This window comes from Melopsittacus undulatus, chromosome 7 (assembly GCF_012275295.1).
Source record: "Melopsittacus undulatus isolate bMelUnd1 chromosome 7, bMelUnd1.mat.Z, whole genome shotgun sequence".
NCBI lineage: Eukaryota > Metazoa > Chordata > Aves > Psittaciformes > Psittaculidae > Melopsittacus > Melopsittacus undulatus.
In genome coordinates, this window is record NC_047533.1 from 45,545,517 (window position 1) to 45,567,654 (window position 22,138).

At 38.7% G+C, this 22,138-nt stretch overlaps 1 protein-coding gene across 9 annotated transcripts in view; it reads right to left on the minus strand.

Moving 5' to 3' along the window:
* Positions 1-700: 700 nt before the first annotated feature.
* TRIM2 (tripartite motif containing 2) overlaps positions 701-22,138 on the minus strand; it is a 120,345-nt gene continuing 98,907 nt past the window's right edge. For all 9 annotated transcript variants that reach the window (XM_031048758.2, XM_031048757.2, XM_031048756.2 and 6 more), the window contains 6 exons: positions 17,175-17,278; positions 15,727-15,894; positions 9,410-9,578; positions 8,676-8,746; positions 6,154-6,294; positions 701-5,133 (listed from right to left, as the gene is read on the minus strand). In XM_031048758.2, coding sequence (XP_030904618.1) covers positions 4,981-5,133; positions 6,154-6,294; positions 8,676-8,746; positions 9,410-9,578; positions 15,727-15,894; positions 17,175-17,278 — 806 coding nt within the window. In that variant the 3' untranslated portion in view covers positions 701-4,980. The remainder of the gene's footprint in view (positions 5,134-6,153; positions 6,295-8,675; positions 8,747-9,409; positions 9,579-15,726; positions 15,895-17,174; positions 17,279-22,138) is intronic.

Consider the following 22,138-nt stretch of genomic DNA (forward strand, 5'->3'; position numbering starts at 1 on the left):
GCTAGGTATCTCACTGAGACTTTTAAGTAGTGGCCAAAACAGGTTTTTTCTGTTCCAGAGGCAGAGAAAATACATTGCTTTGTCAGTGTTAAAATATGCTTAGATGAGATGAAATTTGTGCTCTCCTTCATTTTGCTCTTACAAACTTGTAATTGAATTAGTACATAAATTCTGTTTTGAGAGGACATTAAAGCGGCAATGGCAGGCAGGAAGGTTGGGAAGTAGGAGAATTAAAATTGTCCTACTTCTAAGTTTGCTCCTTTCACATATATGCACCATAGCGTAGTCTTTAATTACATGAGCTAATTTTTCAGCAGAAGGGAAGAATTCAATTTGAACAGCAGATCAGTTTATTTCCAGAAGAGTAATAACAAACATTTTGTGTCTTGTGGCTACCTCCCACATCATCTATATGACTGACAGCAAAAGGTTCAATAGAGCTTGAGGATGGAGGACAGGGAGAGCTCTAGGAGATGCTCACCCATGGGAGGTGATACCACCTTCTCTTAGGTCCAAGCAGGCTCTGGTGGGATGAGGCTGGGTATCAGGAAGCAGTACGATCCATGAGTATCCCACACAGGTCAGTCTCTGCAGCATCTGCTGCTTCATTTCATTCTCATCCTATCTTCCTGCATTATGGGGCTATTTTTGGGGACAGTGAGTATGAGACATGTGAAAAATAAATCCTCAGCCATGAAAATAACAGAGGATACAAGCTTTATTTTTATTGTTTGAAAGTTTTGTGCGTGGTAAAGGTACACATTTGACTCTGGTTTTCCTACATTTCCAAGACAGAGTAATTCTTTTTAATCATCAGCTAAAGCATCAAGAATACTGTGGCACACAAGAAGCTAAAGCTACACACACGCGCACACACACACACATAAACACTTTGATGTGCATCTTTCATCCTTGACCTTAAGGAGACAAAGTTTGTATTTAGCCTCACAGGAATTAAAAAAACCCCAAACAACAAAACAAAAACAACAGAAAGAACAAGTGAGAAGAACATTTCATTGTGTCAAGAGAGTGCAAGGCTTACATGTACACAGAACATACGAGATTGACTTACAAAGATGGAATGTAACAAAACCTTTAAAAAAAAATAGACAGACTCATTCCCAGAAGTGGGAAACTGCAGCGTCATCAACTGGTAGAGGTTTCGAACAGGGGCTACTGCCCCATACTGTGCAGCTTAGGGAACATTCCCATGTCATAAAGCCAAAGCAAAAGTGTCAGGGTTAAGGCTGTGTTGCTCACAAACATCAACTGAAAGTGCTGTACATTCATCAGAAATAACACAACCCGTTAGGAATCTTCCTACTCCATAGCACAGATACCTTCCGCGCACTCTCCACAAACAGGCCAAAACAATTGCTGCTCACAGTTCTTGAAGAAAATTTTCAGTGTACATCGTGATTTCGTAACTAGCTGTCACCCACAACTGAAAGTAATTGTTTTATAGCAAATACAACATATTGGGCACTTATAGTTCTCATTATGGCAACACTAGATCCTTAGTTATAAAAAATATTGACATAAAATTGAAAGCCCTCTAGCTTTTACAGAACGGAAGAGCATTTCCTAATAAATCACTCTCCCATTACATTAGGCAAATGCTTGCCCAAACCATTTTCCTTTCCTTCATCAGCTACATTGCTGCTGGTTTAGCATATGTAAAAATCCCCTACTGCTTATATTGGATTTATCTGAACAGATCCTGTTATTCTATTCACAAAACAATGAAGGTACAGTTGGCTAGTTTGTCCTAAAATGCTCCAAATTACACAAGATCTGATAACCTTCTGAGATTACTTCTGGGTTGACGATTAGTTAAATGAAGCACATACTTTCACCATTCATGCTGTGCTGCTAGTCAATTAGCATTCCAGGGGAGTCAAGGGAACATTTGGTTATACCTGAAATCTGGCAGGAAAATGCCTATAAACCTTTAATAAATGGTAGCAACTCAGCAAAATAAGTAGTGCAATTTTGCTGTTCACTTAGTTGGATGAGAAAAACAAAATCTGGCAGATTTTTAGAACAGAATTTCTGCGTTGGTTGCTCTTTGTAAGCTTTGTAAGCCAAGCATTTTAGCTAAGTTAGCTTCAGAAGCACACCGTAAAAGCAATGTGTTTCTCTGCTTCCTGGTGCCAGGCAGATAAGGTCAGACTTTGGAAATGAATACCCTATGCCACTGAATTTGAAAGTGTAGTTGGCAGCATTTGCTATCAGAAGGAACTCACAATTAGTGACATTTTTCAGGTGCAGTAAGTGCTGCTCTGGTGATACTGTCTGAAAACCCAAAAGACTATTCAGTCTTAAGAAAAAAAAACATCATACCTAATAGCTGTTAGCTGGGTTGTGAGGGGGTTGTGTGCAGAATTCCATACTTCATAAGGATGCACATGATTGACATAGGTTATATAAAATCCCGGTAAACAATACCGAGTCAAGGGGACTGGAAATCTTTTGAAGAAAAGTGTTTACATTAAATAGAATAAGTCTTATGTTTTGATAAGTAGGTTAGGGTTTGATTTCTGTGCTCTCAGAGTTCCTGGCGACAGAGGGATTCAGCAAGTTTTTCTTGAGTGGAAACCTTGCAAGATTAGTAAAATGACATTTGATTAATATTACCCATAACTAACAGCAACAGCACATTTCTCATTTTCTTTTTATCTCAATGAACCCATTCAACCTCTTCTCTCCTAATAAATACAGTTAAAATTATACAAACCTTTTCTTCATTGATAAATTTGCCATTTAAAGGCATTCCAATGTCAGAAATTGTTCATTTGCCAGAAAGTTTCTTATAAGGACACTTAGAAGAAAATTACTTGATCATCAGAAAATTTGGTCTACAACTTTGTTAAATTTTGATAGGACAGTTTATTGTGTAATGACTGAGATACAGTCTTCAGAATTTTAGGACAAACTCAGTTCAAGCAGAGGATATTTTGTTCTCTTGGTAATAACAAGCTTGAGTTTCAACAATTCAAAAATGTAACCACCAGTTTCTTAGCTGCATTATGTAGTCCAAACCTTAAACCTTATGCATGAAATATTTATTCCAATGAAATAAGGAAAGTTATCTTTGCATGCAAATTTGTAAATTGACTCTATGTGCAAAAAATAAACAAGGGAAAGAAGAGGAAATATCTTTAAGAAACTATAATTAAAACCAGACAAACTCCACATTTAAGAACCTTGGGGTCTGCATTTTTACAAATCAAATGTATCTTTACATAAAAACCATTATTTTGTCCTCAAATTCATTGAAACAACAACCTTAACCTTTCAGAAATATAACAAATACTTGTAACAAGTAATTTAATAAAGGTTTCTTTCCATTTTGCAAACATGCTTAAAATAATCCCTTGTTCCTGACCCAATGCCCTTTTGTTTCAAGACCCTAAAAATGAGAAAAGAAAGACAGTACTTCCCAGGCTATTGTAGGCATTGGCAGCAAGCTCAACAGCTCCTCAAATGAGGTTTAAGAGTGATCACCACTCTATCTTTATTAGGTTATGGTAATAATTAATTCTTTGACCATTGGATTTAGAAATAAGAATAAAGCCAATGCTACTTTAGAAAGGACAAGTTCACACTTTAAAAAAAACACATTAAAAACAGAACCATGATTGTAAATATTTCCAGTTAAATTAATACTTCAACAAAGGACACAATAGAGAGATCTGGCAGGAAGGAAGAGGGACATTGTTTTCAGAGTACTGCCATTTACAAATGGCATATATATGTTCCAGTTTGCTGAAATAAGCTACTTCTTTATTATTATTATGCCCATCAGTCATACATACATACATACAAACAAATCAGAACAAATCTCATAGTCCTTATTTTCTCCTCTAACAAAATTCCCTTTGATGAAGGACTTCAGGAATTGGTTCAAATTCATTCTTATTTGCGATGTATTTTTTCTCATGTAAAAACAAATAGCTTTGGTAACCCTTGGCTTTCCTATACAACCTCTGTTTACCACAGTTCCTTTGGTTGTATAACGTAGGTCCTCCATAGGGGTACCTCTCTGGCTTTCTGTCCTGTGTGATGCTGCATTTTATTTTATTGGTTAATACAATGAATTGCCTTAAGGAAACATGGCAATGAACACATACAAAAGAGTGGCACACATGAGGTTAATTGAGTTGACATTGTAATAACCCTGATCCTAATAAACTAGTTTGGTGTCAAAAGGTCTGTCATTACACAGAAATTCAGTTCTCACTAATGTATCACTACAGTTAAGTTTTTCCAGAGCTTTAGAAATGTCAGGTCTCTGCAAAGAACTTCCAGCACATTGAGCAAGAGGAAGAGTGAAAACAAGCACATGAAACAATCCTTCATTAATCCCACATGAGTAAGGAATTTGCATTGATTCTCATAGTGCTAAACGTTGAGCTGTGTTAGGTCTGACAGCTAGAGCTAGAAGGATTTTGTGAGACTTAACCTTATACTAAAAGGACCTACTTGTTACAGATAGTAAGACAGAAGAATGTTAAAGTGTAATACCTACCATGATAATGAGATCTAGAAGATTCCCAGGATTATGTCTGGGATAAATAATGCATAACAATGATACTTCTTCAAATTTGGAAGCTCTGAGCAGGAGCTACCCTTCGCAGTCTTCAAAAAGCTTTGGAGACTTTTCCCAAATTTTTCTCATTTTTGCCTAATAGTTAATTCCAGTTCCATAAGTTGCAGTTTGTGTTTAATATCCCATTGTCTTTATTAATTCAGTTAAAGAGTATTTTCTGTATTAACCCTTGCAACAAAAAGTTCAGTGAGTAACATAAGAGGTGCAAGACCTATGTAAACAAGGTAAGTTTGGAAATTAACACAAGAAGTCCATAAGAGACTCCCTCATTATTAAAAAGGAACTCAAAGTAGGAGACATCCTGCATTGGATCTCTAGTATCAGTCTTTTCTTAAGGATGGACGAATATCCAGCTCCAGAGCTCATTGCTACTGTAAGTATCGATAGACCTTGAAGCAGTGATTTCCAGAGTCTGCAACTACGACATGGCCATCCGAAGTAAGGGCAAGACCTTGAGGGCCATAAAGTGGGTCAGCAGAGGTGTTAATGTAGGATAAAAATGATCCACTTCCATCAAAAACCTTTGAGGGTGAGAAAGCACAGAATAAATGTTATGAATAAAAAAAGAACAATAGAGGACACAAATCTGCTGTCAATTATACTATTATACTTCTCATTTCTGAAATGGTTGAAATACACTTGAATAAATAAAGGCAGGATCAGATTTGTTATTTTCATAATATACAAGTTTATATTCTTGTATTCAAATATTTTCTTATTAAAAAGAACTAATTAAAGCTTCCAAAATCTTTGGCAAGAATTAAACATGCAATGAAATAATAATAGCATCTCAGCTTTTCCTTGCTCTAAAAATAGTCAACTACAATAAATCAAACTCAATCAGGGACTCAACAAACACCTTACTTTCCTAACAAGTATTAGTACTGTGGCTAGCACAACTCTTGGGTTCCCACACAGAGAAAACCAGGAATTTGTTTGCACTGTTGACAGTGCTTTCTGAGAACAACTCATAAGCAGCTTGCTTATTTTTATATTCAGTGAAAATAATACATACAACTAGTTATTTATTAGATATTCCTTGGGAAGTAGACAGGCTTTGTGATTAGCACTTGAAAGATAAAACGAGCATAAGTCTCATAAATCAAAACCAGAATATTTTCTCCACATTTAATAAAGATTATAAAAATCATTTGCCCCAGGGTCCATCCAGATCGTTTGCTTTTTCATGTTTTCCACCATGTCTCCAATCTTCTGTTATGGTGATTATAAATTACTATCATCTCAGCAATGCTTGCAAGTCTTCTAAATCATCAAATAGTTTTTGGGGAGCTACTTGGATTCAAAAGCCTTGGTCAGAGTAATCATCCGAATTACTAGCACTCACACTGGAAAGTCATCTGACACCCCCGGTTCTAAGTGTGGACAGACCAGCAATGAGGCATATAAAAAGCTGTCTTGAAAAACACATCACTTCAAATGCTATCATCTTGGTTCTTGGGAAGTCTTAAGACTTCAGTAGCCAGAGTTATCAATCCATTGGTTTTCTTAATCAAGCACCATTGAAATACAGAAATTTCTACCTGTATTCGGCTGTTTCCCCAATCTGCTACAATAATATTTCCATTGGAATCTACAGCTACTCCAGTTGGTGCATTAAATTGTCCATTTCCTTCTCCATTTGACCCAAACTTCAGTATGAATTCTCCCTCCTGGTTAAATACCTGTATGGGTTAAAACAAAAACCTGTGTATGACATATCAAATACAAACCTAGGAACTGAAGAGCTCCCAGCAACACAGCCCCTACACACACACACATAAGGTGCCCATCTCTCTGTCCAACTCCATTACACCAGACAGTATTTCCCTTTTCATTTAAGATCTGATTCAGCTCAGACACAGAGGGGAGGGCCCCAGGAGCCCTTCTAACAGCTTGTGCATCTTGAATTAAGAGGAGCTGAGTACAGATATGGCACTGAGAGTCAGTCCTACAGAAGCACAACTGAACAGATGCACTCTGACTTCAATAATTAACACATATTGAGAATCATGGCATGCTGCTCTCTGTACAGACAGTTTAGTAACTGAATTCTCTGTGATGATAACAGGTTTAGACAGCAGAAAGATGGAACCAGTCGATAACTATTCTGACAGTCACCTGGATGCACCAGTGGGACCAAGTGAGATACAGGATGTGTCATTTACATAGTACCATGCAATCTCTATTTATTTTGGTCCATCTTGGACTCAGGCCCAGCTGTGCCGAAGGTCCAATAACATTCTTAGATCCCAGCTGTGGCTTGCACAAGAAAATGCAAAGACCCAACAAGTGCCAAGTGCACACTGTAGTGCTAATGAGGTGCAAGATGTGAGGAAATCATCCTGTTCTTGAACACCCACAGTGAACAGAAAAAAGGCATATGGTGGAAGAAATGAATGAAGTACCAGCTTGGTGCCTCAGATGATTAAAGGAAGTAGAAAAAAGTCAACTAATTGAAAAAATCAGGCAATGATGTATTCCTCTCTGCCTGTAAGTGGGGATGGTGAGAGACGGAATGAGAGAAGCCTACACTGAGTAGGATTTTCCATAGAATATGCCTGAAGGAAGGGATGTGCTTGAAGATTGATGGGAAAGGGAGGGTAATGTTGCTGGGTGACAATTCAAGACACAGGCAGCAGGAAGACCTTTGGGACCCATAAGAGTGAAATTGATTTCTTTATAAACTTATTTATTATTTAAAACAAAATATACTCTTTCCTCTTCACCATCTAATAAAAGATAACAGCATCACCCAGACTATAAATGACTCTCCGGAATGTCAACAATTATCTGTACTGATTTAGAGGACACTGCAAACATAATAATCTTTTCCTGTTTGTTAGTACCCAACTGTAACAACCAACATTTTTATCCCATTGACTCACATTGGAGACAGATGGAAACGCTCTGTTCTCATTAAGAATGCAATAATTAGAAATTTGCTAAGATGTCACACTTCTTACATCTCTTCACTTATTTTTTTTTTCATTTTAGGTTTTCCTTGTTAACTCTCTCCAGCGTTCTTGTTACCAGGGCAAGCCCTGCTGGTGGAGGGGTAATTTATGGGAGCCATAAGCCTCCTGCTGCTAAACCACAGGAACAATCTGTTTTAGGGCTCCTGCAGCAGGCTTAGTTTCTTTGTTGTAATCCAAACCATGAGCTACTATTTCTCCTCTAATTCTCCTCTAATTCCAGAAGGATACAAAAGCAAAGTTGCTATTCAAAAGCTAGATGATTCAGCACCACCTCTGACAGTGATTTCCTCTTTCTGGTGAAGAACTGGGCTGAGGTCTAAATCAGAATCATCCTCTGATTGTGTTAAATCAGAACAGACAACCATTAAGTTTAATGGCTGAGATCTCCTTGGTGTATGGGACCGGTGCACCTGGCCTGAGAACAGGGACAGGACAGCGTTCTGCTGCCTGTGTCCTCCTGTTGCTGCTGTGTGTTGAGGGAGGAAAATAGAGCATGGAAAGTGACTGAAAGTGAGTGTCATGGCCTGCAAACATACATGCAAAGGTGAGCAATTTCTGATATGGCCTATAGCTCTTTATATACTTCTTCCACCGTGTGACCTGTATCCTTGCATTGATTTATTATTGAGACAAACAAATATACCACCCCATCTTACCATGGCTGTTTAACAGGTATGGAATTAAGGATTGCCAGGTACTTTGTTATACTTTTATTCAATTAGAAATGTGGGAAGCTTTTGCTGGGAAATTCAAAAGCAGTTACCAGACTTACTTAAAATAGGAAAGAATATAGAATATATATAGGATAAATAACAGATTTGGCAGAGAGCTAATAACTAAATTGATATTATTTATCTCAGGTACAACTTGTGTTTATGCAACTGAATTAGAGAACATTATAGTGGCACCAAAGGCAACAGATCATTATTAAGTAATGCACTGCATGCGAAGGTCTCTGAATGTGCAGTTGTTGTATCAGACATCATACATACAGTGTGATATCTTTGGTTTTAGCAATACTTTATTTTCCCCATGAAAGTACCAGGATAAAGTAAAAAGCTTTCAGAGTTGCCATTAATTGACAGTACCTTGACAGAGTGGTTATGGAAATCTGTAATGATGATTTCATTGTTGCTGTTTACAGCTGCAAAATGAGGACCTGCAATGCAAAAGAAGAAACAAATATAAACAATAACAACACTAAATCAAAATGTTTTCTTAATTAAAAAGGTTATTCAGACTGCCAGAATATTGTATTTGGCTTCTGAGCAGTAATAGCCAAGTTGAGAATATCAGTTTCAAGTTGGGAGTAATTTAATTTCATGTTTTAAAAAGCTCAGTATGCCTTTTCCTACCATTTTGTATTTGCATAACTGTGTCTTCCTGATCTCAGTCTGAACACTACTTCATTACACTAATTTTCTAATGGGAAGATAACACGTAGGGCACTGGTTAATGTGTATCTGATCACTGGAAACACAAAGCACTGTGTAGTTTATTATCATGAGCAGCTGCATGTGGGCATTACAAAGCATTTATAAAATACTAGTTAAGATCAGTCTTTCTTGGGTCACTGATCCAGACTGCTTCCAGGCATGGGGAGGTAGATAAAACAATCTGGTTACAGCTCTGTTTGCAGAACAGATGTTGCTGTCTTCCCTATCAATTAAAAGGTGAGGTGAACAGGAGCTGTATGTTTAGTAGAACTTTTCTCCCCCAGGAAAAATAAGTAGGATATAGTGTCTTCAACGTGCTCAAACATCATGCAGATGTGAGCAGAAGAGGCAAGAAAAGGGGATTTACATATTACCATCAAGTGTACCTGCAAACTGCTTGTCACCGTTTCCTCGACTGCCAAACCTGGTCACTATTTTCCCGTTTGGCTGGAAGATGAAGACACAGCATGCTTTATTGTCCACTACAATGATGTGTCCATTGCGATCCACAGAAACACCTTTAGGGCCCATGAGCTTTCCAGACCCAATTTTGGCCTAAAAGGGAAAACACAAAACAGGAAAATATTTTGGCGTGATAGAAATAAGTTAGTACAGTTCAAAGATTGCATTACGTGCTCACAGTGGGATGGAGAGACATTTTTGTCATCAAAAGTGTCCCAGAATAAAGTGATTGTTTTTATTAGCTTTTATTGTAGACTTTATTTTTTTTTATTCATTGAAAATAGACTGCTTTCTGTATGTCCATTCTAGAGTGGAAAATCTGCCAACTCGGCAACTTGAGTCCAAATACACAACTCATAAGAAAAGCAATGTCAGTTGATTTGGGGCAGGCAGTAGAAATGATCTACCTGGATTTCACTAAGGCTTTTGGTAGTTTCCCACAGCTTCCTCCTGGAGAAACTGACATGTTAGTCTTGACAAATGGTCTGTGTGGTGGATGGGAAGTTGGCTGACCAGAGGGTGGTGGTGAATTACTCCTTTTCCAGCTGGTAACCTGGTAACCCAGGGACTGATACTGGGCCCATCAATGTCTTCATAAGTGATCTGGATGATGGGATCAAATGATGAAGTTTGCCAGTAATACCAGACTGACTGGGGAAGTGGACAATTTCGAAGGGAGAGCCACCCTGCCACAAGACCTCGGTAGGCTGGAAGAGTGGGCTAACAAGAACCTGATGAAGTTCAACAAGGACAAGTGTAAGGTCTTGCACCTGGAAAAACACAACTGAGGAGTGCAGCACAGGCTGGGGTCTGCCCAGCTGGGGGGCAGCTCTCTGGAAATCAACCTGGAGGTCCTGGTGAACAACAAGCTCAATGTGAGTAAAAAGTGTGCTGGTGTGGTAAAGAAAGCTAATAGGATGCTGGGTTACATCAACAGAGATAAAGAAGCCATCTTCCCACTCTACTCAGTGCTGGAATACTGTGTTCAGTTTTAGTCCCTGCTAAGCAAAAAAAGATGTGGACAGGTTGGAGCTGGTCCAGAGAAGGGCCACAAAGATGAACTGAGCACTGGGAAGCCTGCTGTATGAGGAAAGGCTGAGAGAACAGGATTTGTTCAGCATAGAGAAAAGAAGGCTCCGAAAAAGAACAGCTTATTACCATATCCCAGTATTTAAAGGGTGACTACAAAGAAGATGGAGACTCCCTTTTTATAAGGAGTCACATGGAAAATACAAGGGCTAATACATACAAGCTCCTGCTGGGGAGATTCCATCTGGACACAAGAGGAAAATTTTTCACAATGAGAAGAATGAACCATTGGAATAATCTCCTCAGGGAAGTGGTGGGATACCCAACAGTGGACACCTTTAAGATTCAGCTGGACAGGATGCTGGGACATCTAGTCTAGGGCATGCTTCACCTGAAAGTTGGACCAGATGATCCTTGAGGTTTTTTCCAGGCTGGTATTCTATGACTCTAGGATCTCCTTGGTGGAGAACATAATTTCCTGTTTCCATCAGAATTTAAATGAAGTAGATACTAAGATATCTTCTTTAGGAAACAGGACCATCTTTGACCTCACTGCCTTTGCAGGGTGGAACAGATCACCACCTAGAATAGGCAATGCTTCTGACTTTTCTACCCCTATTCCTTTCCTCTTGCAAGTGATGAGGAGCAGCTGAAACTCTGTTAGTCTTTGACTATCAAGGTGAGACAGATTACAGGGCACAGAGAAGATGCATAACATGACTCATTTCCCTCAATTCGCTAATGTTTTCAAAGCAAACATCCATGTTGATATCTGAAAGAGCTCAACTAACCTTAGTAAATCCCATGCTCCTATTCCACAGTACATTCTCATGGGTGGGGTTGAAGGTAAAAATAGAAGGGATCCCAAACTAAAGCCATCTAAGTTCCCTGATGCTGTCAGGTACAAATTCGCCAGCATTACTACAAAACATCTTTCAGTCTCAAATGAAGAAAACTCCAAGGAGTAAATCTTGCAGCTTCAAAACTATGCTTAGCCAATATGCAATGATCATGTATCTGGTTTATGTTCAGGTACATACGCTGTTATAAAATGCTAAATATTTAGGAAAAGCCCACCTAGTTAAATCATGCTAAAATATCCCCAGGGAAAACTATTAAAAATGACTGTGTGTTCACCAGGGGAAAGATATGAGCAAGCCTACAAAATGTATTCAGGTATGCATAACAACAAAGCAGCAAAACCATAAACTAATGCAAATCAGTAGATTTATTTCCTTTGGTGTGATTAAGTCATATTCCTTTTTTTCCTCTGGGATGCCTCTGTGTTTGTCTGCTTGTGCATTGCACCACCTCCTTACTTCCAGGATTCCTATGACTCAGTCTCATGAGTAAAGTGTCAATACATATGGAAAAAAGTAATGAATAAATCATGTACTATGTTAATGGGTACTCAGTGCTGAGAAGAGTAATAAAAATCACCATTCTTGGACCAGAATTTCATATATAATTTGCAGGCAGCAATAAATTAAGCCCAGCTAGACTTTGCAGTGCTTCTTACCAAAAATCTGTGTTTCCAGTTTAGATCAAAATACGCTGATGACACATTACTGGGTCTGGCTGAACATGCGCTTTGTATATTTTTATTTCAGAAGGTTTCTTAGAATTATAGGTTTGATTATTCAGAACAGAACATTATGAAACTCAGTCATTCCTGTTAAGTGTATGAATGGATGTATTTTCAGACTTTTCTGCCATTAGAAATGAGAAAAGTATAATGAATCATCTGAACCCTTAATACAAGTAATGTGTTTAACTGAATTCAGTCAAGGACATTATGTCCCTTATTTTAGAGGGTTGTATTAATTTAGACTGGTTTTCAAATATGTGTTTATAAAGCCACCCTACTGAGGTAGAAAACATTCTACTGTAATATTGCTAGAGGTAAAGAAGTCAGCTAGCCTCTATAAAGATTTATAAAGACTTTTTCACTGTAGAAATAAATGTGTTAGGGCTTTAACTCCACCAATCTTGTTGCTGCCTGGAAGGTTCATGATTGTCTGGAATTAATTTACAGACTTTCAACATACCATCTTTTCCTATTTGAGAACTTCCCTAATACAAGGATACAGCTTTGTCACACACTGAAGTGTCACACAATAAATGGCTTTATCATTTATACAACTGTCTTAATTCAACTGTAACCACTTAACCATACTCCATTTTCCTATCTGAACATGACAATCAGCTACAACCATCTTCCTTAATTCTTCTAATGAGACAAGAAGAATTTTCTGTCAGAGAAAACATTTCCTCTTTTCCCACTCATTTAAACCTGATCTTGACTTGCAGCCCTGTTTGACTAATAACGAGCTATCTAACCCTTCAAGACTAGAAAGAAAGTATTTCTCAGAAGTCCAAGAATCATTTTCTTGGCTCTGTTCTCCAGTTCCTTCACTAGGTTTGAATATCACCACTGACACAGAAGCTCCTGCTGCTGCTTCACCCTGTGTTCTCTCCTTGGCCTAGCAATATGTCATCTAGAGCAGTTTTCTTAAACAATTTCAGAGTAATTTACAGAGGAAACCCCAACACTGTTACCTGCCTTTTATAGATAAGGAAAATAGAGCACTGGGAAGTGACATGGAAGATCACTAGCCACCTGCGAGACCTGTGGCACAGGCAGTAACAGAAGCTTCAAATGCTAAGACCCCATCTGAGGCTTTATAATTCACAGGATAACACAGACTCATTAAGAGGCTCATATTTTGATGTAACCTCAGATTGGGGTTTGCCCACCTCTGCACTGTGCAAGTTTTACAGCCTCAGAAAACTGAGCTCTGTTTCTGTTGCTACCAGCAACTGAAGAAGGTGACACGTTTCTGCCTGGCAGCAGAGGTTACTGGGGTAAGCCAGCCCTGTGCTGTACCAGGGAGATGCTTGGGCCTGGCTCCAGGGGAAATTTGTCTTCTGGCTCACATGACTATTGAAATGCTGCTAAGGCAGAGTAGGTGTAAGTAGATATAGAAAAAGAGAGAGACAAAAAAAATACCCCAAAATAGCTAGGTTAAGTTCAGAATAGTCCCCGATAATGCCAAGTTAACAACTAGCAGACTGCCTGCATCAGAGATCATATACAATGGCTTGCCGGCACAGTCCTTTGAAGAGAAACACCATTATACCTTTTATCTCTCTCTCTGTGTATCTTAGCAAGTGTTGCACAATTTAATCTGACAAAGTCACTGTAAGAATTACCAGTGCCAGCACACAAGATATTACAAGGCTTTGGCCAGATTCCCACATGCTAGATCTGTTATATCCACATCCTGTGTTTCAACTGAACGATTATGCCTGCCCTCCATATGTAAAATGCTTCTACAAAACATTTGTATATTTTTTCTCCCCTAAGTATAACCTGCTGCATTCAATCTAATAATAGTCCTTTAGATCATTGATGTTTCATCTCTCTTTTCTGTCTAGTCTCAGGAACTATAAAGTCCACTGCATTAACTTGAATTAACCACACAAACATTGCCAGCTTTACACAGCTCTTGCAATCCAACAAAAGCATTGACTAAAAACAAAGCTAGGCCCCAGGTCACAGGAACTACATTAATAATCTATTCTTTTTAATACCTGCCTCCCTGCTGATAGTGTATACCACATAAATCCTGGCTTCTCCAAAGCCATGTCTTTTTTCTCCAGAGCTGGAACCATCCAAAATGCTGGATAAATTCATGTCTTCGGAAGGAAGGAAAATAAGCTCTCCATGCTCTGTGTCCAGATCAAGCCAGTTCACAACAAAGATGTTAATAATTATTTAAAACACACTTGGCTTACTCAGGGTATTTAGATTCTTAACTAAATCACATCTTTCTTTGGTTTTGTTTTGCTGCTTTCATTTCATTCAAGCACTTAGCCAAAACCAACGTTTTCCTGTGTAGCTGTACATTTTCAAAACTACTTGACGCTTGACAAGGAAAATCACATATTCTCTTCAAATGCAAGTGATTTGTATTTTCTTGACACTTGCATTGTATATTAGCATTGCTTTGGTTTAGCTTCAGGTCTACAGAGGATCTGGATACTTTTAAAAACATACATGTCTGTTTCCCAGATGGAGGTCACTGAGGACTACGCAAGCACAATTGCCTATTTGCTATGGCATTTGTCACTTTGCAAAGCCTACTCAAAGGAAGGCCGTTTCTTAGTACACATGTGAGCAGCTCTGGGCCTGAGCTTTTTCTTCATTAGGCTTCCAGAGAATTAGCCAAACAGACAATTTTGCTCCAATGCAAGACTGTAGAACTAAGTAACTATGGTAGCAATTTCCCTGCAGGACCTTTATCTCACTGAATGGTGTATACTGCTAAGCTCTCCTGTAGGTGACTATTTCTGGTGTGCATCGCCAGCCTCAGTGACATGCATTCAGAGAACACATCAAAGGAAGACAGCCTCTGATTCTCTCTGGAATTGCACCTGAACCCAAACAAAATAAGTATTGCAGGTTGTCAAGCATCAGTGTAGTGTAGTAGCTGCCTTCTTATTTTACTCCTATTAAAGGGATCAGAGTTGCTATGAAAATGAGGAGCACTTTTCTTCAGAACTTCTGATTCCTGAAACCTAAGACATTATTACTGCCTTTCAGTTTTTCCAATGCACATCACTCCACCTAAAACACTCCTGTCTATGCTGTAGCTCACTGGAACAACATCCTGGGTTGCCCTTCCTTGCATTTATTACCAACAGGATCATACATGAATTATACACTTGATTTGCTAGTACATACGGAGTAAACAGAGAAAGTCATCATCAGTCTGCTACCTTATTTTTCATTGTCACTGGAGAACCTTATGTCCTCCTCATAAGTTTTTAGTCTGTCTGTGTGTATATGCATATATACACACACCTTCCTGTATAAGGAGAATACTAACGATATGAAGGTTGATGAGCTAGTCCAACTAAACTTGATTACTTTAGCTATCCCTGACTACAAGTTATGGAAAGGCATTTAAGCATGTAGTATGTAGACCTGTAAAATGGAACCTATCATCTCTATTTGGTAAAGCATAAGCATCACAGCTGTGACCTCCTCCTATTAATTACACAACATGGCTGTGTCATCACAACAATGGAATTTGGACTAAGTTACAACCAAAATATGTAGTTTCTGGACAAAAAAAGAAACCAACATTACTTTGCATTCCTATGTAAGATAGAGAAAGCTCTGTAGAGTTCCCATGGTAATTCATACCTTAAATTTTCCATCTGATGAGAATATGCTAACCCATTTGTTATCATAATCTGCAATAATGATGTCACCACTGGGATGCACAGCCACTCCTGTTGGCCGCTGCAACTGGCCGGGAGACCTTCCTCGTATGCCAAAACGGCTCTTGAACTGACCATCGTTGGAAAATATCTGTAACAGAAAACATTCATTTTAAATAATAACATCATCTGTGTCTTGAAGCATAGATTTTAGCAAGTTGCTAATGAACTCTACAGTCAGAAAGAGAGTTAGGAGCACAAAGGACATTTACCAGTCCATATTTGAAAGTGATATGCATAATTTAAGAAGAGGCTTCACCTGGACCCTTTATTTTGAAATAAAGAAGTTCTCTGGACTTACATTGCACTGTTTCTTCAGTGATCTCAAAGTACTTAGTAAACATTAGTGAATTAAGGTTCAAAATGTCCCTCTTAGCTGGAAGGAAGTGGTATTATTCCCATATTAGAAATGAGGAAACTGAGGCACTGAGCTGCTTGGCCACAGTCAAAGACTAAGTAGGATTAGGAGGAAAAAGAGAATTTCAGAATTTAATAATTTGACTCCAGGGTAAGTGTTAGGCCATTTCCTGAAAGCTGCTTTAGCCGCACAAAATTCAGTCCACTGGTTGTGTCCCCAAGCCAGGTAATTAGACACTGAACTTCCTCTGAAGGGGCTGCAAATTACAAAGCGTGATGAGTATTTGACTGTCTCTTTGAAAGGGCCTGGAAACAAATTCTTACTGCATGTGGCTTGCTGTTTCCCACATACTGAAGAACAAGCCACACACCACTGCCTTGTTCATTGCTACCACATGGGCAGCCTGAAGAGTGATGACAAATTGTTAATGGTAAAAAAGATACATAGCAAGCAAATGAAAAAACACAGCTTGATTTTCACACAGGTTACAGAAGCCAAGAAATTACGGGTGTTAAGAGTGCTAGCAAAGAAGAAATTTGATCATGTTATCAGACACAAAAATCAATTAAGAAGACTAAAAGCCACTTGAAAATGACATCTATGTGTTTATGTTTGTATTTGCTTAAGAAACTATATGAAAATATAAATCTAGGGCATCTTGGCCTAGTTTCATAGTTGAAAACACAGAGTGATGAATTTACTATGTAAAATTATATTTACAGAAAGGTATTTTTCCTGATTATTGCACAGCTGTTTTTTCTTTATTCATTGCCAAACATCATCAGGAAGGGAAGTTTACTCTGATATATATACTAGATATAGTGTAAATGTGAAAAAGATAGCTGCAGGTCAAGAACGTGGAATTATAATAGATAACAAACAAGTTGAGCTTCCTCTATATTTTCTAGATCTGCTTGATTTGTACAAAATATGTCTGCCCTGGACTACAAAGAGGGCAGAGGTGTGGCAGTGGAGAGAAGAAGAAAACTGCTGGAAGTGGCATATCCTCATACCTGCACACACTGGTTGTTACTATCTGCTATTAATATTTTTCCATTTGTAGATGCAGCTACACCTTGAAGGTTTGTAAATTCACCTTTGTTTCTTCCTTTGGTGCCTAAAATAGAACACAAAGCACATAAGAAATCAGGTTAGGCAGGACTAATGAGTTAGGACCTAAGTGCCAATACATGCATTTATTACATCCTTGATCTACAGATTTCTGTTTTAAAGAGTTCTTGTATCTACCACAGCTTCAAAGAACCATTTCAGTACCATCCACAGTTCTAAGTACAAGAAGTTCTTAGTGTTTGGCATGTATGCCAAAGAGTAAGACCCCATCAACATAATTACCTCTTTGGCCTTCACAAATCAAAGTGTTCGTGATTTGCCTCTTGTGGGAGGGAACTGATAAAATGTTTTCTCATAAATGATGGACTTTTTTTAAACTTTGCCTTTTTATTCAACTGAGAAGGCAATGAAAGGGGTGGTACTGTGGGAACATATGGGCAGAGGTAAGAAAAGAGCCTGAAGAGATGACAAGGTTTTAGTATAGTTATCTAAATCTCCTCAGTGAAGTCACAAAGTTGAGATAAAACATATTGGTGAACACTTTGGATGAGGCCATTTCAAGACAAGGAAGTTTCCTATTCACTCATACACAGTTTTCACTCACAGACTTTAAAAATTCCCTTACAAGAAAAGCTTAGATGAAGAACTGCCTTTGAATGATTGGGACACATGGGCCAATGAGGACCAACAGCTGGAGACTGAATGTTTCTGGCAAAGACCTTAGATTGTTCCAATAAAGCAGTGTACACACAAAGAGGTCCCATTTTTACCCAGAACAAATGCAATAGTAATTTACATAGAACTGTAAGTCTTCTTCCCAGTGGCTTAAGGGGATAAGGAGCTGTAGAAATGGCAAATTTTCACAAAAGTTCATTAAGTTTAGGTGCCTTGGTACTTAAAAGTTTGTTTGAGATGCTCCAATGACAGTCACAGCAAACTGATGTCTTTAAAAGATCAGCCCTAAAGTGGCTGGTCCACATTACACCTGGAGCACAGAAAGAGCATCCAAATTCCGGCTCTGTTTGTAAAGGAGACTCAGGGGTCTTTAGACAAGACTGCAGTTATGATCTTGGACCCCAGGGCTATTCATATGGAATGAATGATTTTTGAAACAAAAAGTCTCTCTATAAGCTGTTCTTTCCAAGTCTTGGATGCAGCACTATTTTTCCTGGTGAAGTATTTTTATAAGCATTAACTGGCTGTGTATCAGATATTAATTGGTTTAAATATATGGGTTTAACTGAAAAACTTGCATTTTATTTTAGTCAGTCCAAAATATCGTGGAGCTCGATGATTAAAACTGACTGTGATGCCCAATATAAGACATACATATTAGCTCTGATTTGTATTTAGCTTTCCTTAGGGATATATATGCTCTTAACAACCCTTCTTTCTGCTGTAGTGATGGGTATGGGATGCATATTTCCTGTCACTGCCTAACAAGTAACATTTAATTCCTCTGCACTTCGTGGTGTGAACATGTCACTTCGTCTCAAGGCTTGTTTTCTTGAACTCCAAATGCTCCATTCGCTAAAAGAGCCAAATACTTCTCAGTTTTTGTACTGTAAGGGGAAAGCACATATTCAGGGAATAGTGAGTTACACACCAATTACATTACCCACACTTGAGCCATTTCTGTGTATTCTGTTAATGAGCAGTGCCTGAGGGATGCATGTGGTAATTTTTTTTCCACCATATGCTAATGATAAGTTTCCTTTTTGCCTCTTAGCCAAAGAGAATAGATGAAAAGGGAGAAACATTCCTTTTACTACTGAGAGTAAAGGGAAACCATTTGTTAAAAAAGAGGAGGCATAAGCTAGAGCATCTGGAACCAACTAGCACAAGCTATATGGAATGTATGTTCTTTACCCTTAGAAAAATCTTCTTGAAAGTCAAGGAATTTCATTTTTAAAGATAAGAGAGACCTGTATAAAGAGTTACTCAGAATGTTCTTCAGTGGGTTCTTGTAAACATACTTCAAAGGAAAAGGAGAACAAATTACCCAGGAATGGCATAGTCACATTTCACAGTAAGTTTAAGAAATAGTAATTTATTAGCACAGAGTGCATGAAGTTCAGCTCCATGCAGTGTCCCTCTATATAGTACTTTGCAGCTAATAAACACATTACATAGGTCCTAATTTGTACACCAGCCTTGATATAGTCCCCTCTGCAGTGGCACAAATTTCTCTGATGAAGAAAGCTGAGATTAGTGAAACACAGCTTATTTCCTAACTTACGTTCAAGAGGAAGACAGATAACTTTGAACTTTCTGATCTGACTAATTCACTATGCCAGCAAAGATCTGAATCCAAGCATAGGCACTGGCAGCAGTTCAGATGGTGAGAGAAAAGCTTTTGCTAAAGTATGTCAACCTCTGGAAAAGCAGGCTGACCCTGTCATGCCAAAAGATAATAGCTCCTTCCTGTAGAGATTCTTGCCTTATAAACATACCTGCCTGAGAGACAGTCTTTGGCAAGTCTTTTCCTGCAAGATGTCACCCCTCTGCATCAAGGCACCTCGTGCTTTTTCTTCTCTCAGTCATGGGCAATGACCCATCTCCTTAAGCCTAGGGAGGCACCAACATTTCACATGCACAGGGCTGGATCCAGAGGATAGTTGCAAAATCCTCATTCCAGTGTTCCCCAGGCAGCCTGATTTAGAGATGAAAGCTCACATGTTTCATGCCTGTCTTTGCCCAGCCTTACCTCCCTCCTGTTCTGAGATACTGCATGGCACGAAGGAGGAAAAGACAGACATTTTACTGTAACTTCTGTGGCAAGCTGACTGAGAGAGGACAGCAGAGTTTTCATTAGGAGAAGAGTGAACAGATTTATTAGGAAGAAGATCTGCAGCCTGTGGAATAGCTCCTTTTATATCATCTTTGTATACAGGTAATAAACAACCTGATTTGCCTTAGCATTCTCTAATTCCGTCTGGTATTACTGAGCATAGTCTGCACAAACCAATTAATTTAGCTTTGAAGATATGCTTTCAACAAAAAGCATCCATTTTCAGCTCAAAACAATCTAGCACATGGACAAAGCTTCATAATTTCAATCTTTTATTCTTGAACAATACAAGCCAGATTAAATCTCACCAAAAAGAAGGAAGGGCAAGGGAAGGAAACAATCCCCAAACTAAAAGCCCAATAACTTTACAGAAGATGTTAAAAATTATGTCCTGTAACTGTAATAATAATTTGCTCTGCAAGTGCTGGGCATCTGGACAAACCTGCTGGACAATGTACATTTTTGATTATCATAGTAATAGGAGTGTCTTTTTCTTTCCAAGTTTACAAATATGACTAATACCTCTCTGCTTGCTGAGCTAGATCTACCGGCTGCCTAAAACACAAAGAAAAACCATGTCACTGCCCCCAGCAGGAAGGTAAATGGATTCAGGGAGACAAAAACCCTGCAGAAAGATTACAGATTAATGGAGAGACTTTGGAGGTTGCAAGTAGCCATAACCTGTTGCGTAAGTACAGTTTCTTTCCTCCTTACACCAGTTCAAATACTTCTTGAACTGCTCTGTACGTGGTACTGAAAAAAGCACTGAAACTAAACAGTGTCTATATACATACTGCATAGACACGTATGAAAGAGTTGCCTTCTTGTTCCCTACCTTCATTTCTTTTTTTCCTCAGAGCACTGAAACATATTTAGTCAAATCTTACACATTCTGAGTATGTGATGACATCTCTCATAATAGACACAGCTGAAATACGAAAGGCTCTCTAGTAAAACTGCACCAAATCAGATTGTTAACAAGCTATGTGCTTACTGTAAAATAAATGTCAATGTTTCTAACCCAAGTTCCCATGCAAGCCTAAATTTTAAATTCAGTCAATCTGTTGGATGAAGCACACAATGTTTGTGGCCTTTAAAGAGGAATGAAAAATGCAGTAAAAACTCTGGCAGATACTCCTACACACTGATGGTAGTGAAATTTGGGCTGATCTGTATTAATTTGCTTTACACAGAATCTGTCCCTAAAAGCTTGGCCAAGACCACCACCAAGCCTTCCTTGTGCAGCCGAGCCCCTGCCACCACAGCTAGGTATGCATGCATCTTTGGAGTAGGTACACCTCAGGAGCAGTTCTTCACTGGTATAGCAGCAAAGCCCTGAATGATGAACCAAGACCAGGTCTCTGTCATCAGGACATCAGACCCACGCTGGAGATTCTCTGGACCATCCATAGAAAGGGGCTAGCTGCAGCTGGGAAAATCATTTTTTTTCAAGATGTGTACCCACATAACCCATTTGTATTTTTTAAAAACCTCAAAAAGTATGTATCTGTAGGCAGCTCTGCTCCTTCCAACAGGACAATCTAATACAGAGCTTCGGGCAGAGGCCTTCAGAGGAAAGTAGAAAAGGAGCACCTGATCAAGAATCCCTTTGCTCTGCCTAAGCCTGCTTTTAAACTGCACTAAAACAATTACTACATAGGTCTTGTTCTTGAGTTTTTATGTAGAGTTCCTAATATACTTTCAGCATTGAAACAGACCAGAAGATGACATCCACACCTACTAAGGAGGCTGACAGAAGGTACTGTTAAAGGCGCAGAATCAGAATGAATTACACGCATTAAATGTACCAGCTAAACTTAGATGCTCAGTTACATGACTGAATAGACAACTAAACCCAACCAGAGGAAAAGGAAAATTGAACTTTCTAGCAGAGAACCAGCTCTCCATCTGGCTGTATCTAATGCCAGTTCCAAGTATAAATAAATGAAGAGAAAAACAAAGTGGGAAATAGTACCACTACTGCTGAACAGTGTCAAAGAACCCAGTCATGAGAAGTGCCAGAAGAAAAAAAATACCAAGGCATATGGCATAGTACAGCAGAGCTAGAGCTATGGGGTCCTGGACAGAGTAGCTAACTCATGCTACCCATGGGTT